The sequence below is a fragment of the Canis lupus genome, chromosome 8, assembly GCF_003254725.2.
Source record: "Canis lupus dingo isolate Sandy chromosome 8, ASM325472v2, whole genome shotgun sequence".
In the NCBI taxonomy this organism is placed as follows: Eukaryota; Metazoa; Chordata; class Mammalia; order Carnivora; family Canidae; genus Canis; species Canis lupus.
This window is the reverse complement of record NC_064250.1, coordinates 24,084,802-24,101,628: the sequence shown is the minus strand read 5'-3', so window position 1 is coordinate 24,101,628 and position 16,827 is coordinate 24,084,802. Positions and strand designations below refer to the sequence as shown.

The 16,827-nt window shown below is 34.8% G+C and overlaps 1 protein-coding gene across 3 annotated transcripts in view; it reads left to right on the top strand.

Annotated features, from left to right (window-relative positions):
* Positions 1-16,827, top strand: part of MDGA2 (MAM domain containing glycosylphosphatidylinositol anchor 2) — a 791,718-nt gene that overhangs the window by 566,408 nt on the left and 208,483 nt on the right. For all 3 annotated transcript variants that reach the window (XR_004817749.2, XR_003134750.3, XM_025442520.3), the window contains exon 7: positions 13,712-14,041. Coding sequence is in view for 1 of the 3 variants with exons in the window: in XM_025442520.3 (XP_025298305.1) it covers positions 13,712-14,041 (330 nt within the window). In the remaining 2 variants the exon portion in view is untranslated. The remainder of the gene's footprint in view (positions 1-13,711; positions 14,042-16,827) is intronic.

The window sequence follows — 16,827 nt, the reverse complement described above, 5'->3', positions numbered from 1 at the left end:
GTATCATTTTAATTTCAAATGACAAGGAATTATAGACACCAGTGAAAAATGTGGCATGTGTTCTATTTTAGATTATTCCACATTTTTAGATTTTTGTTTAATTTTTCCAAAATGTCTGGAGAATTACCAATACAGAGAATCAATAGTTTTCTTTCTTTCCCCTATTGTTTTTCAGAATGACGGATCAATTTGTTATAATTCAGTTAAGAAAATATTTGGCAACAAGATTTTGAGGATTAGATCACAAAAGGCATATATGTATCAGGTGCCATCACTAATTGGCACCTACTTGTATAAGAAGGATTAATCCATTTTCTGAAAAAATATTGATTAAAAGTTAGTTTCCTCACCTAATTTTATTTGCTAATTATGTCTTGTATTTTATATCGATATTTGATAATGATTTTTCCATTTTTGATGATTTTCAAAGGGTCATAATAATTCAATGTAGTTTAATATAAGAAGAGTAATCCAGAGATGTAAAACACAAATGACATTGTTGTCACTGGGGTTACCGATTTTAAATTTGTATGTATAAATAACAATAAATTAGTTGCTTTTTCAATTCATTTATCAAACAGCTTCTTAAAATAAAAAATAATTGACAAAATTAACTATATTTGTTCAGGTTAATATTAGGTAATATCAATTAATATGATAGCTACTTGGAAGTAGTCCCAGATATGTCTCCAATGGATGAAAAATTTTACATCTTTGTCTATCCGATTTGTTTCTTCCTATCACCAACCTAAGTCTAAGACTTGGAAGGTAGAATGCTTAGGAAGACAGCGATATCACATATGTCTGTGTTCTGGAAGATTGTACAGAGAATACAAATTATTATGAAAACAACTTTGTGGAAGAGGATTTTCTGACATATATAGAAGAGTGACAACTGTTGTGTATAATTGTATGAATCGGGGAAAGTATTATCAAAGTAATAACATTGGACCTGGGCTTCGGTGACTGGGTTAGACTTGTACGCATAGCATAGCAAAAATGCCCATACTAGATGAATGCAAGAGCGATGGCAAATTGTGGGAGCCTGCAGGCAGCAAAAGACAAAGGAGAAAACATAATTTCTATAGAAGAAGGTGTCATTAATTGGGGAAGGGGGAATGGTTTTCAGATATTCCTTAAAGCAATTAGTTTTAAAGGCACAAAAGCTCTGAAGTGCTGCATCACATAGAAATCCAGCAGGTGATAAGAAATAACCATAACTCAGAGCGGTTGGGCCAGGAGGTTTTCCTAAGATGGCATCTGTGCTAACTCAGAAACAATGGATGTAAGAACAGTTGTGAAGTGATAGTGTAGACGAGAAGAGAAATGAGGAGCCCAGATTCAGGACAGAGGAAGTAGGAATAGAGTCGGTCTGGGAGTTAGAAACAAAAGATCAGGACAAGTTATACATAGCAAATGCTGCAGGAGGGTGAGCTGAACTGCAGCTTCTGGGAACATACCTTCACTGGCAATTGTTAAAATTCTGGTACTGGTGGAAATCAAGACTAATTTGAAAGAGGTTAAGGGTGAATGATTTACATGTTAATGTTTTGACAATGAGAATGGGAAAGAAAGTAAACAAGAAGTGACTGCAGGGTATAAAGTTGAGGGAAGGCTTTCTGTATTATTTAGTTGTTGTTGCTTTGATTTAATTAATGAGGAGATTATGATCATGTTTATAGATACATGGGAAGGATCTTGTTATGAGAGAGAATTTAAGAGAAAAACAGAGGAGCAAACAGAAGGTGTGTGATAATCCGTACAGAGCTGGGGCTGTGATCAAGAGCACAATTTAAGATGTTCAGCTTGAAAGAAGGACCAGACTTGTAGCCTGAGAGACAGGAGGGGAATGGAAACGAATGGCTGAAATCACAAAGAAATACATTTTGTGGAATCAAAGTGATTTGCTAGAATTAATGAAAGCTGATTAGAAACAATTGTTGGTACAGTAAAAATCTCTGTTTCACATACTTATGATGGACTCCACTCTCTGAAATGACTTTTCAGCATCTTCAACCTTTCTTCTCTTTTTCCCTAATTCTCAGGCCCTCCCTGCTTTCTCCATGGTAACTAGTTGTTTTGTTTGTTTGTTTTCAAGTATTCCCCTGTGTAAGAGCTAGTACTCTAAATCCTTGTCTTTATGGCACTGTAAATAAAATTTATTTCTGTGCTTTTCTCCACCACTAGTCTCTTTGTCTTTGTACCTTTGGCCGCAAGCTTTGCAATAGATAGATTGTGAATCAGGAAACATCGAATAGAAAGCAGCTTGTATCTACTGTTTGCTGTTTCTGGGTTAGCATCACCATACTCAGAGCTTCATGGTTCAATTTTATTGTCTCTATTTTTTTCCAGACTAGGGAGACTGAGTTAATTGCAGAAGATCACCTTTAATAAGTGATAAATTAATATTAGAACCCAGACAATCTGACCCTGGAATACTTACTTACTCTGTACTCTTTATTGACTCTCCAAGAGGTCATTGACACTCAGCTGAAAGTTGATGGGCTATGAATTTCCCAATCCTAAATTATGAACATATTAATTCTTTTAGATTTTCTTTAAATGAGGTTTAGATTCACAACACTTTGAGAGTTAGAATTTCTTAGATAAAGAATGATGACCTTAAGGTACTGAATATTGGTCATTCTTAATATCTTTATTAGTTTGTGAAGACATCTGTAGATCACTGGTTTTGTGACACTTTCCTCAGGCTTTACCTATGTTGAAAGGAAGTAGTTACATGTAAAGTTGTGTGAGGTCAATTTAGATAATTTTGTTATCAATACTTACAGGAGGGGAATCCCTGGGTGGCGCAGCGGTTTGGCGCCTGCCTTTGGCCCAGGGCACGATCCTGGAGACCCGGGATCGAGTCCCACATCGGGGTCCCGGTGCATGGAGCCTGTTTCTCCTTCTGCCTGTGTCTCTGCCTCTCCCTCTCTCTGTGACTATCATAAATTAAAAAAAATAAAAAAAATAGAATAAAATACTTACAGGAGGGATGCCTGAGTGGCTCAGTGGTTGAGCATTGCCTTTGGCGTGGGTGGTGATCCTGGGGTCCTGGGTTTAAATCCTGCATCAGGCTCCCTTCAGGGTGCCTGCTTCTCCCTCTGCCTATATCTGCCTCTCTCTGTGTGTCTCTTATGAATGAAAATTAAAAAAAAAAAACCTTACAGGAACTGTATCTTAATAATATTTCAGGTGTTATAATCAGAATAAACACTCTCTTGAGGGTCTTGTAAAGTTAAAAAAAAAAAAAAAAGAAAGAAAGAAAAAATTGAAAAAAATCCACTGTGGCCACTGTTAAGCATGTCCTTTAATAACTCAGTCTTTCTGAATGAGCTGATGACCCGCCCTTTTCTCTTCTGCCTTTGCATTTCTGGAGGGTGGAAAGATAACTGTTGTCTAAGACAGTAGCTCTTAAACTTGAATGTACATCAGAATCACACAATGTACTTGTTAAAATGCAGATGGCTGTGTCCTATCTCAGTAAGTGCAGATTTAGTGTGAAATGGAGCCTCACCCCAAGAAGTGTAGATTTAGTGTGAAGTGGAGTTTTACCTCAGTTACCATAGATTCAGTGTGAGGTGGGCCCCCACCCCTGGAAGTGTAGATCCAGTGTGAAGTGGAGACCTACCTCAGTTACTGTAGTTTCCATGTGAAGTAGAGTTCTACCCCAGGAAGTGTAGATTTAGTGTGAAGTGGGGCCTTACCGCAGTTACTGTAGATTCAGTGTGAGGTGGGGCCCTACCCCAGGGATTGTAAAGTCACTGTGAGATAGTACCCAAGAACTTGCATTTCCAATAGGTTCTCAAGTTATGCTATCATTGCTGGACTAGGGTCCATATTTGGAAAATTACTGTTCTAAACTACAGATGTCATATTTTCAATTTTCAATAGTAATAATAATTTTAATGGATTACTGACTTTATCATCTCAAAATTTCCTTTGAGAGTTCAGATCATCTCTTTCAACACAAAAGTCATTGTTTCTGGTAAATATATTCTAACACTGAACTGGTTTATATCCAACAACTTTGTAAGCAAGGCAACAGTTGATTTAACATGAGGATATATTGCGAAACCATTTTTTTTCTTAAAGTGCTTAGCATGTTTCATTCCTTAAAGGATTTTAACTGGATGTCAGTGCATGTAGCCCTCCCTATCTTGTCCTTCTCTTCAGGTATTCTGTTATCTACCTCTTCACAGAATCTGGCCCATCATTCAGCTTTTCTCCTTCCTAAGGTTATGTGAATCTTACTTCTATATCATTTAACACTTGAAGTATATATTTTCATATAAACCTGAACGTGTACTACCACCCCAACCACAATCTCCCTGGATCATTCTCATAGAATATATTAAGCTTGTATTCACTCCTGCTGAACAGTTACCAAGACAAATCTCTGGACTTTTCTTTGACTTTAACCTGAACCCTGTACATCTGGACTGTACTCCTTAGGTTCCTATATATAAAATTTCTGTAATTAAGTCACCTTGGGGGACAGACTGACAACTGGTCCTGTGAATTACATTGTTATGATCACCAAAGAATATGATTTAAAATTCTGCTTATTGTGAGTCTTGTTTATACAAGTTTGGAAGGTAAATTCCATTCATATCTTGAACCAGTAATCTTTTTTTTTTTCTTTTTTTGTTTATTTAAGAGGTTGGAGTATTTTTTTTTAACTCACAGAAATTGTGCAATATGAAATTAGTATTTTCCTCCTTCCTTTTATTCCTGTAAAGAGCAGAGTCAATTTATAGACCAACTACCAACTGTATAGGCTGTAAAAACTTTTCTGCACCACCCTCAACATGATAGTGTGCCTCTTGCTTATATGCCACAATTTTCTCATTAAAAAGAGAATAAACTATAATATGTATTTCTAAAATGTGCTTTAAAAAATTCTAAAGCAAGTAAGAAGTACTTTTTAAAAAGTGGATGTTACACATTTCTCTTTATAACATATATTTGACTTAATTTAGTGCCTCATTCACACCTCATTTAGCATTCTTGTCATCTGCTAGTTAACCTGTAAATTCAGATACCTGTTCTATAGTCTAGTATCAGAAACTCTAGAACTACAGGGTATTGTAGATTAAACAGGGTTTACCACTTTGGAGAAAGCATACCTCTATAAAGGAATTAAATTAACTTCTGTAATCCTCAAATGCACTTGTACTCACATGACATTTCATCTTTGAAGAACATACCATGTGTGTTTGTGTGTGTGTTATAACCATAGCATTATTTTCTTGGTGTTTGAAACTTTGCAACAGTGACTTCTAAATTAATCCTACTTTCATCTGTTTCAGTAATGCTTGCAACTACATCTATTGGTCTGAAAGAAAAATTGCTTCAGACATGTTATAAAACAATAAGGAAGACTGTATTCAAGACTATTGGAACAGGGGGTCAAGACTACTAGAATAGAGGAGATAAATTAAACTCAACTCCACTGAAACAAAAGGTGGAAGGATTCTTAAATATTGGAGTAAACTACTGGAAAAGTACTGGAAGGTATTAGAAAGGAGGATGGTCAAAGGGATTAAAACATTTGTGCATCTAAGTGATCCTTTCAGTTTTCAAAGTTAGGCTCCCACCCTCCTATAGAGACTGGGAGATAGCTGCACTATCTTATTCAGTGATAACTGTTTAAAGAGATGGCTCCCAGAACTTTGAGAAGGACAAATGTCACAAGACATTCTGGCTTGTAGAAGATTTATGTCTCAAAGGGGCAGATAAAGAATTCACTACTGCAAGTTTTCTAAAAGTAAATGCTCTAAGAAAAGGGAAGTCAGGGGCCTAGAGTTTGGAAGAAACCTGTATAATAGTTGGTCATGCTGAGAGGAATGCTTAGTTGGTCTCATCAATGGTATTGACTCTTCAAATTCTCACAGGGCAGGAGAAGATAGTTTAGATAATTTATATTAATTCCTAGAGAAAACAGATACTTTTTTCATTTGGTCATTTGATATATCTAGGTTCTTTTTCTTGCTCTTTAACATTAAAATTAAAGAATATATGTAAATGGCTTAACCATTGTTTTAATTTAAATTGAAATGTGCATGCATCTGGTTGCAATATTTTGTGTATCAAGAAACAAAACAAACAATAATCTCATGTCACCAAACATGGGCAGCAAAATGGAAGGTAGACAATTAAGGAAAGCATCTGTGGTCTACAATTATGGCAAACCATGATATAAAAATTCTTTCGTTCTCAACAAAAACTGACTTTACAACTATATATTAATAATAAAATCCAAATGAACTAAAGAACTAGAGAATATGTCATGAAAAATGTGGTGCAGAGGAGCAAAGCCACCTGATTTATTTTCATAAATATTATCTCATATTTTACCAGTCATAGAAACCAATATAAAAGAAATTTTTGAGAGGGAAGAAAGAATCAATAATGTAAAGTTATATGAAGTACACAATGTAAGTGTTCTATAAAAATGGAAGAGAACTGGAAAAAGTCATCATGTTAATTGATTAAAGTTATTGCTAACCTTCGCGTCTTCAATGCAGTAATAGCATCAGTGAAAGCCAGTGTGAACTGGCCAGCTGAATGAGTGCAAGTTGAAACAGTGAGAGTAACTGATGTTTCATGTTTGTTTGTTTTTTAAGAAATATGTCACAAATAGTTTGAAAGACTATTGGGGTTAAGAGAAGTGTTCTAAATTTAGAGGTAACCTAAATAACTTTCTACTCAAAGAGTAAATAGCATACTGAAAGGAAACTATTGAAATTTCAAGAGCAAGTGGATAACCAAAAGAATACCAGGCATCAGGGTAGTGAGAGGGGTTGACAGATGGGCGGAATGAGTTTAGAAAGGAAAAAGGCCACAGCTTTGAGACAGGAAATAAGGAAAACCAGAAAAGTAAAGAAAGATTTTTAGTTTCAGTTAGTCTCATTATTTTCATACAGTTTTCACTGCTACGTGATCGAGTCCATAAATATTAAAGATGTACTATTTTCAAAAGGACTTCAAAGGAACTATATTTAGCACAGGCCTTTCAAAGCTGCAGTTCATGTTATAGCTGTTTCTAGTCCTGAGTCTTTAAAAAACTAACAAAAAATATAATTCACCCTGGACACATTCTTATTTCTCATAGCAAACAGGTATTATTAAATTGATAAGAAAGGCGAACTCGAACTACCTGCTAATTTGTGACATCATAGGGAGGTAAGTTGTGCTGCTTAATATTCTCCTATTCAGATAACGGGTGTGAAAACAGCGTGCCATGTCAAATACCATTTATATAGTAATAGCTATATTTTAAAAGTATTTGTGTTTATTTAGGACATTACATAGACATTTTGATAGTTTATTAATAATTTAGGGATTAAATGATAAGAATGACAAAATCATAACGATGATGATATTATTATTTTAGTCTCCTTCTTTCCCCTTTTCTCAAGGAAGTGTTTATACCAAAAAGCAGAATTTGTACCTGTCTAAAAGATCCTTTCTTATTTAATTCCTACCCAAAATACTTACCTGCAATAATTGTATTGAGCAAGGACATTTAAAAGACAATTAAAATTCAACCATACTTTGTGTAAACACTTATAATGATTAGCTATAATAATTAGTTTCGAGTAAATTCATAAAATAGAGCCTTGATACTTCATAATTAAATAGAACCCCAACTTCCTTCCACCATTTAATTTGTATTCAAATGATCAGGGGTGCTATTTTAAAGTACTTTCAGAAAATGGGTGTAATGATTTTGTTGTTGTTCTTGCATTATGAACTTTCATTCAGACTACAGATTGGCAATTGGAGTTGTTAAATAAAGGGAAATGAGTATACGAATACTTAAAAATATATACAAAAATAAAGGTCTCCCCACTTCTATCCACCCTCTAGAAGCTTTACTTCTAATAACATTTAAGTGCTTTTTTATACCACTGTAAGGTGTAAATAATAAGTAAATATTGTTATTACCTCAGGCAACTGAGCTAGATCAAGTCATACTAATTTATACCAATAATTGCAAATTGTATAGAAGCTAATACACTTAATTCCTTTTTAATGCTATTTTCATATTCTAAAATGCGCATTTCCAAAATAGGAACAAACTGATATATTACTTTTTTTTTTAAAAAACACTAGTTGACTGGGAAAGGAAAGGGATGACACAATGCTGTTGGTGCAGATAGGTTTATGATATGGCTCTGAAATATGGTTTTTAACTTCAGTGTTCCATTAAATACATCTGAGTTCAAAGATATTTCCTTCCCTTTAGTTTTGCAGTTATAAGTTTTATTTTCACAAAGAGTCTAGTCTTGTCAATTATTTTGTGATGCTTTTAATGGAAATTCCTGAAACATCAAGAATGGAATCTAATTTTAGAGTCTTCTCAGTGATTCTCATCAATTGATAGATTCTCTTACTTTATTCTGTGAGATAATGGTTCTGAAAGATACTACACAAATAAAAGTTTTTAAAAATATGTATTATGAGCCCCTCTAGGGGTATTGCAGTGTGCGTGTTAACATGTTTGAAGCTCTGAAAAGTTCTGCAGGAAAGCACACTTTTATTCATATAGTCAGTCCCCAAATTTTATTTGTTCTGCTTTCTTTTAGCATGATCCCTTCTGATGTTTTTCTGAAATAAGTTTCGGCAAATACTTTTTCAGATTAATAAAACTGTGCTTAGATGTCAGTTTTTATCATTCTTTCATCTCTCCTTAGAAATGATCATCAACTGAGCTGTAAAGCATGTAAACAGGCCCTTTTGCATGAAATTCCTTACAAAGGAGGAATGAGTAACAGCTATTACATTTAATAGACTTCCCTGACACATTATATGATTAGGATACATAACTAGCTAGTCAGGGGACATGATGGAATGAGGTCTCCTGAGTCTTTCTGTACAGAATCCTCTTCCTTACATATATTTCTATATTAATACTGTTTATTCATCAAGTATTTTTCTGCTGCACAACAAAATCCCCGAACCTTAGAGGACATAAAATCTCTTCTTCTTTCTCTATCCTATTCCTCATGCCCCTATGCATCTCAGAACACGGGACTACCAAACAAAAAAGAGTTAACATGGACATAATGGACTGAATGGAAATGATTGGAATTTGTAAAGTTAATGCTTTGAAATGTCAACTTTAATTAAATTTGACAAAAGCTCTTGAATACCAACTCTACCAAGGAAGCAGCTTCAAAATTTGGGACAATAAAGAATGAGGCATGGCCTCATTCCCTAGGTGTTCACAGTCTCCTTGAAGAGAAAGACTGGCATCTAATTATATTTGGGCAAATTGTATATACTATCATTTACTATTTCTTAAGTTGCTTTGCTGATGTAATTTATTTCCAACTGTTTATTCAATTGACATTATGTGGGACTGGCAAATACTCGTTTTTACACTTAAATATTCTTATTGTCTTTAATAAATAGAAAATCAATTTTTTATTTGTCTACTATAAATGATCTCTAGATCCCTCTCTCTCAGCAAGATTTTGCCACTTTTTTTTGTTGTCCAGAATCCTACTGATATTATAAGAATTGATATACTTGGAGAGTTTTAGCTAATTTAACCACTTAGAAGAGTGGGCAGTGGTCACTCTGTCTCATCATCCTTCTAAAAGAGATTCTTAGCAAAGGTTAAAAAGCTGACACTTGATATTTCATATCTGCAAAAAGATGCTTCCTCATTAAAATTTAAAACATTTTTAATGCCATTTAACTTAATGTCACTTTGTTCTGTCTACAAATTGTATTTTGTTATGGAACTTCTGTGTGCCGTATACTTGTGGAACATTTGACAATCAATCAGTGTATTTCATAATTTTAAGTCTATAGTTACAGGCAAGATACAATCTCATAGCCTCCTCTTTGTCTTCATCTGCATTGCACTTATATTCCTGGGAGCCACAAGGCATAGACTTCTCCAAAGCCAGTAGTCTCTTACTCAAACATAAATTCAAGAAGTAATCTAATTTTAAATAATGGAAGTCTTCTTCAGAACTGTAGACATTTGTAGGTAAAAGTTCACTTTCACCTCTAGGGAGAGGTCAGCAGCAAGAACCACCCAGATCTCTGCAGTGGCCTTGCCTTTATATTCTGGTTTCATTCTATTCACAGAGCACCTACCTGTGAGTGCAATTAGAGTATCTATCCTCATGAGTAACTTGTCAAAAGTGAACATCAGCCAAGTTTGTATTCAGTTCTTAGAATATTAAAAAACCCTGGCTATGGGTTATATGGCAATGTTTCTAAACTGATTATCCAAAATAGAGGCCCAGCTTGATCCCAGTTCTTTACATGAACTGCCAGACGGAACAAGTACTTTTTGAGGTTCATCCATCACAATTTATGATACATTAAGCTAAATCTAATGTTCTCTCAGGCTGGTGTTAGGGGATTTTCAATAGTCAGACTAAGAAATTGCATTTGGGGAAAGGGATTTCTCCTTTCTTTTTCAGTAGAATTTCTTTAGTTCTATAGAGTCTTGTTATATCTATTGGATCCTTGTTATATTCTGGTACTAATCACAGATTGATTTTAAGCATTTGAAATCTTAACTGGTTAGCCGGAAATGACTTTAAATTAACATTGCCTGAACTACTGTAAATTGTTCACTGGAAAAGAGAGTGTTTAATTATAAACGAAGGAACCTGCTTCCCAGTCGATTAACTATATTAAACACTTTATATTTTCAAAGCTCTACTCTATTGCTAATAAGCTATTTCTCACAATGGGTCTCAGAGGGAGCCTAATACTATCACCTCGTATTTTTATAAATGATGCACTTGACCCATAAAAATTAGATTGCCTGTATTGGACTACATAGAAATGAAAAACTAGAATTAGTTTTCAAGATCTTAATGTACCTGTGCTTAGTTGACAGAGACATGCTTTTAGTTTTCTAAGCAGCCAGAGTTAGAAAATCAAATAAACTTAACTGTCCATTGTTACCAGAGATGAGCACACGTTACGGGCACGCGTGCACATTTGTGTGTGTGTGTGCTTACAGACACACAGTATTTCTTTTTCCTTAGAACGTTTCTGTTCTGTATGCAAAAGTAGGTATTCTGTTATGCTGTAACAAAACAAACTGAGTAGGCTTTCCAGCCAACTGATCCATGCTATTTCTTCTGATGTTCCTTAATTTTTAGCCCACTTGCTAGACTGACTTATCCGTCTTTTCCTTTTAGAATCTGTCATTTGCAAGACTAATGCGAATGATACTGGCCAAGTTGTAGAGGGTCTGATACTGAGAAAAACAAATATTTGTAGCAATGAGTTCATTTTAAAAGTTCACTTGATTATATTGTTTTTTATCAAAAAATATAGTTGTATATCATATTGAATTTTATTTATTGATTATTAGATTTATGATCTTTAACATTTTTTACATTGGATTTTAAATGTTATTTTCCATGAATAAAACAGTTTGTAACACAGAACATAAATTGTGATTTTATGTTTTTATTTTTAAAATCCATGGCTTTTGGATTATTTTGTTCTTTCTATCTAACTAATCTAATCAGTTTGTAGTTCTCTCAATGGCAATATCAGTTTAATATGTGACTATGCAGGGATCAGAACTAGACAACAGTAACTGCTTAGTAAATAAATGTCACTGAAACAGAATTTTTTGTTGTGTTTGTATAAGGCCACCAACATAATTCTGGAATGAAATTTATTCTAAATATACCTCCATATGAAGCTATTAATAATTATATACTTAAAAACTAGGGGCAGCCCAGGTGGCTCAGTGGTTTAGCGTCGCCTTCAGCCCAGGGCCTAATCTCAGAGACCCAGGATCAAGTCTCACGTCAGGCTCCCTGCATGGAGCCTGCTTCTCCCTCTGCCTGTCTGTCTGTCTCTCTCTCTCTCTCTCTCTCTGTGTCTCTCATGAATAGACAAAATTAAAAAAAAAAGAAACTGGGATCCCTGGCACAGCGGCTTGGCGCCTGCCTTTGGCCCAGGGCGCGATCCTGGAGACCCGGGATCGAATCCTACATCGGGCTCCCGGTGCATGGAGCCTGCTTCTCCCTCTGCCTGTGTCTCTGCGCCTCTCTCTCTCTCGGTGACTATCAAAATAAATAAAAATTAAAAAAAAAAGAAACTAAAATTAAGAATTGTCTGTTTAAAATTTTTATTTAGGCATAAATTTTTCTATAGAAACAGAGTGTGGTTACCCTAGACATGAGTATCATAAATGTCAGATGGATAAATTGGACTATAATCTATAAGTACACAATTTGCTGTACCAATACATGAAGGTAAGGGTTATGTCTGCTTTGTTCTTCTCATGTAATAAGAGCCACACCTAGTACCTAGTGGTGAATAGGAGCCCTATAAATTTTTTCTTGAAGAAATAAAAAGATATAAACATCATTTTTGATATTCATTTATCTCTTCTCACTAAGATGCAAACAAAAAAAGCAAACGAAAATACTTGCAGCTGACGAGTAAAAAATTAAAAGCAAAATTTTTAAGATTAAAACTGTATTAATCTCTAATGCATTCTTACACAGTTCTGCAGATCTCCATGGTATTTCCTGACCTTTATGAATGAGCTAGGGAAAACTCAGGGAAGGTTACCCAGAATGCAGTTAGAAGGCCTCCAATATTTGTGGGTCTTCTAAATTCACATCATTTTGCTGCTGTCGCTTATATATGGTTTAATGGTAAAAAGTGGATGGACAATATTTTATTCTGCTAATTATGTTGCAGTGCATATTCTACATATTGTCATACAGAGTTACAAAGTAATATTAAGAGAGAGGGAAATGGGTAGGATGTTAGTAAAGAGAAGAATGTGTGTATAAGAATCACTGCCAGAAAAAGGAGCAAACCCTATTCTTTATTGAATCCCACAGTATCATTCAAAGTTCAGAGGTGGAGCCCTTAGAAGACAGTAGCTGCTCCCCCAGAAGCCTCTGGTAGTCTTCACTACTGCGACAGGTTGTGAGAACAATCCTGACCTTGCACCCAGAAAGCTCTACTGTTAGGATACAAACACAGCATGTTTTCCAAACCATCTGCTGAGAGTTTCTTCTGGCCATCTGCAGGAGAGAGCCAGCAAACAGTTTCAACTGGAAACATCTATGTATGGTGAAATAGAACAGTCACAGCAAATGTTTTGAAAACAGTTTTCTTTTTCAATTCAGATTATTTCAGTATATAAAAATGCATTACGAATGTGAACCGACTCAATTCTTAACAAATTTTGATCAGCAGGTAGATACAATCTTAGAAGAATTTTCTTTAATCTAACATTTGTGCAATATTTGAGTTGTCTGGGAAATTGTTCCATAATTAAGGGATGGCATAGATATTGAATTGGGCTTAATGATCCACATTATTTTTAACTCTAATACCTAATGATGTTATATAAATAAGTTACATCATTTTTTCAAAATTCAATGGCAACCGATTTAAATATCACATATAGACTTAAAGCATCCTTTCTATCACTGGAAAATATTATCCAATTCATAAAAATCATGTTTAGTGTCTCTAACTGACTTAGGTCTTCAGATACTTCCAGATTATTTAAAAGAGGTTTACTAACATGTTAGCACAGCACTTGGAAATAATAAAGAAACATATATACATTTTATTTTATTTTGTTTTACTTTATTTCAGCTCAGAGATGATTACCTAAAGTGAAAGAATCCTTAACATTAGGGAAGTAACACTAACTATTTATGGAATTTTTATGTTTTAGCATTAAAAAAAGGACGATTTTGGATCACACCAGATCCTTATCACAAAGATGACAACATCCAGATTGGGCGTGAGGTGAAAATATCTTGCCAAGTAGAAGCTGTTCCTTCTGAGGAGTTAACATTTAGTTGGTTTAAAAATGGTCGTCCATTAAGAAGTTCTGAGAGAATGGTTATTACACAGACTGATCCTGATGTCTCTCCGGGAACGACAAACTTGGACATCATTGATTTAAAATTCACGGATTTTGGGACATACACATGTGTAGCGTCTCTGAAGGGAGGAGGAATATCTGATATCAGTATTGATGTTAATATATCCAGCAGCACAGGTAAGAAGCATGTTTGTGATGCAAAAGATGTTTGCATTGAGAATAATTTCTTAACGTTTAGCAAAAAAAGTCTTCAGCCAAGCTAAGGTCATTATTATTCTTAAAGTTTCATACAACCAAATCCTAACGTTCTGATTGCCCGATAAATATCATATTAAAAGACACTGTTATTTCTATTTGGATTTAGATTTACCTGAGGTTTTACAGAAATAGTGCAAATAAAATTGATACTTTGACTATGATAGGTATAGGCTCCCGGATTAAATGACAGATTTTTTAAATTGCTAGGAACCCTCTGTAGACTCTAAAATTATATTAATTCATAAAGTCAAGCAGCAAATGCCTAAAAAGCTAAGGCAAATTTTGGAAATGTTAAACAAATAAAATGTTTAGTTCTAAGAAGAAAATACTGAGAGATAATTTAAAAGTATTCAAGTATAAGATTTATAAGAAATGTATTTTCCAGCAATAAAGGTGTTAAATTTGTAATCATGTGATTTTTTTTGAAGAATGTGATGATAGAATCTCTTCAGAGTGAGAATGGTTAAATGAAAAAGTATGTTGGAGTGAAATTCCTTCTTTTAAAGTTAGAAGTGAAAAATGTTATCTATTTTCCCTCAATGAAATATACATCTGTCGATGAGGTAAGTTCTAGGATATGGTATGGGATGACACACTGGCTTACCTCTTAGGATATTTTAAAATCCTGTGACCCATGAACTACAATCAGTATGCATCCGGACAACACCAAAGTAGCTTTATTTGTGATGCCAGCTTGTTACCGGACTGAATTTCAATTTAGGATTTTTATATAATTCTAGGGTGAATACTATGTGTTGAGAGCACAAATGTAGCTGGCAGACATACTTTTTTGAGAACACTTAAACTGCTTTTCCTTTCCTGTCAGGTGGCATTTTGACTCTCGTACGGTAACAGATTGACCTTTGATTTTGTGTTGTCTCATGATTCTAAATTGCAATGCACACTAGATTGATTTTACTCCATCAGGGATATAGGTCCATTCTTCAGGCTGACAAAATGTGCTTACTCTTCACCATTCTGCATTATTTCCAAGAGATGTTACATTTTTTATCAGCTACAGCTAATGTATAAGGAGATTAGAGTGATGAAAGTTACTTGTGTTTGGACAGACATCCCTTTCTAGGAAAAAATAACTATTTTAATAATAACTATCATCTAACCTTTATTTCCAAATTGGTTCTAGCACTAGGAGATAGATTCATTTTAGGACATCTAATGGAGAGCTGTTGATATGCGTGGTCATCATTAGTTGAATTTTTCATTCAGTCAACAAATACCCATTGGTTGCCTACAATAATGTGCTAGGTGACATCCAACAGTGATATTTCCTATAAGAGTGAGAACATTATCTGTCTTATTTATGAGTGACGATTTTCCAGAATTGTGAGCATTGCTTTTTTTTTGTTTGCATGTTTTTGTTTGCTTGTTGTTATTGTTTCAGAACCAGTAACACAAACCCAGATCCAAAGAATCCATGCTGCTTTCTAGACAGACTTGTCTAATAGTAGCACTATTCATACAACATTACACAAATGAAAGAGGGAGTGTGGAATGGGCAGAAGAAAGGAGCATTATATAATATCTACAAAATTAGTTCTAACATTTATTTTTAATTATACTACTTACCTATTTCAAACTATGTACTGTAAATGGCAGAGAAGATAACTAGCATTGATTCAAGAACTTTCTAAAAATCCTAAAAGAAAAATGCCAAACGATGATCAGAAAAGCAAAAAATATTCGAGAAATGCTCCTTAGTAATAAAAGTTTACTTATAATGAGTAAAATTTCTTAAGCAGTTATTATTTTGTCTGGTTACCAAAAGTAGGTAGAGATAAAGGAGATATATGAAGTCCTCTTTCAAAGCATTCCCGTTCACTGTCGCCCACCGTCACAGGCCGACTTGGTTATTCCATCTCCTCCTGGGAGTGGAAGCTCCCTGAAGGCTGGGTCTTTGTCAGTATTGCTCATTGTTGCAACCCCAGCATCTGAAACAATACAGAGTACTTTGCAGGTACTCAAAAAAATTGTTAAATAAAGAAATGAGCTAATTTGTTCACGTAGCTTCTAGGTTTTCTTTCCTCCCATTTCCTCTGAAAGATAGACATTTGATCTGTTTCTTCCCACTCTTGTAATTCCCTACTGACTTAAAGAAAAGTTATTCAGTACACCGATTTATACTGTGATTTAAGCTATTATCACTCTTAGGGGCAGGATGGCTCCATGATTTGTGGTGTCTGGTGAAAATATAAAGCAGATCCCTTGTTCAGAACTTGCAAAGAATTCCATGATCCCAACATTCAAGGCATTAATTTATGCACAGGGCCCTTTGAAGTGAGGCTGCACAGGTGGGGCATGGTCATGGGGCTGGGGATTGTATTTTGATAAAAAGGCCTGCAGAAGATGATGTTTAACTGAAGCATATTCTTTTTTTAAAAAAATATTTAATTTATTCATGAGAGACACAGAGAGAGAGAGAGAGAGAGAGGGGTAGAAACGCAGGCAGAGGAAAAAGCAGGCTCCATGCAGGGAGCCCGACGTGGGACTCGATCCAGGGACTCCAGGATCATGCCCTGGGCTGAAGGCAGGCATTAAACCACTGAGCCACCCAGGCGTCCCTAACCAAAGCATAATCTATCTTTATGCCAAAACCAGCTTTGATGTTCTATTTTGATTACAATAGAATGGAATACCAGATTACAGTATAAAGATTTATAGATCTGAGATTGTGCGATTCAATTGGT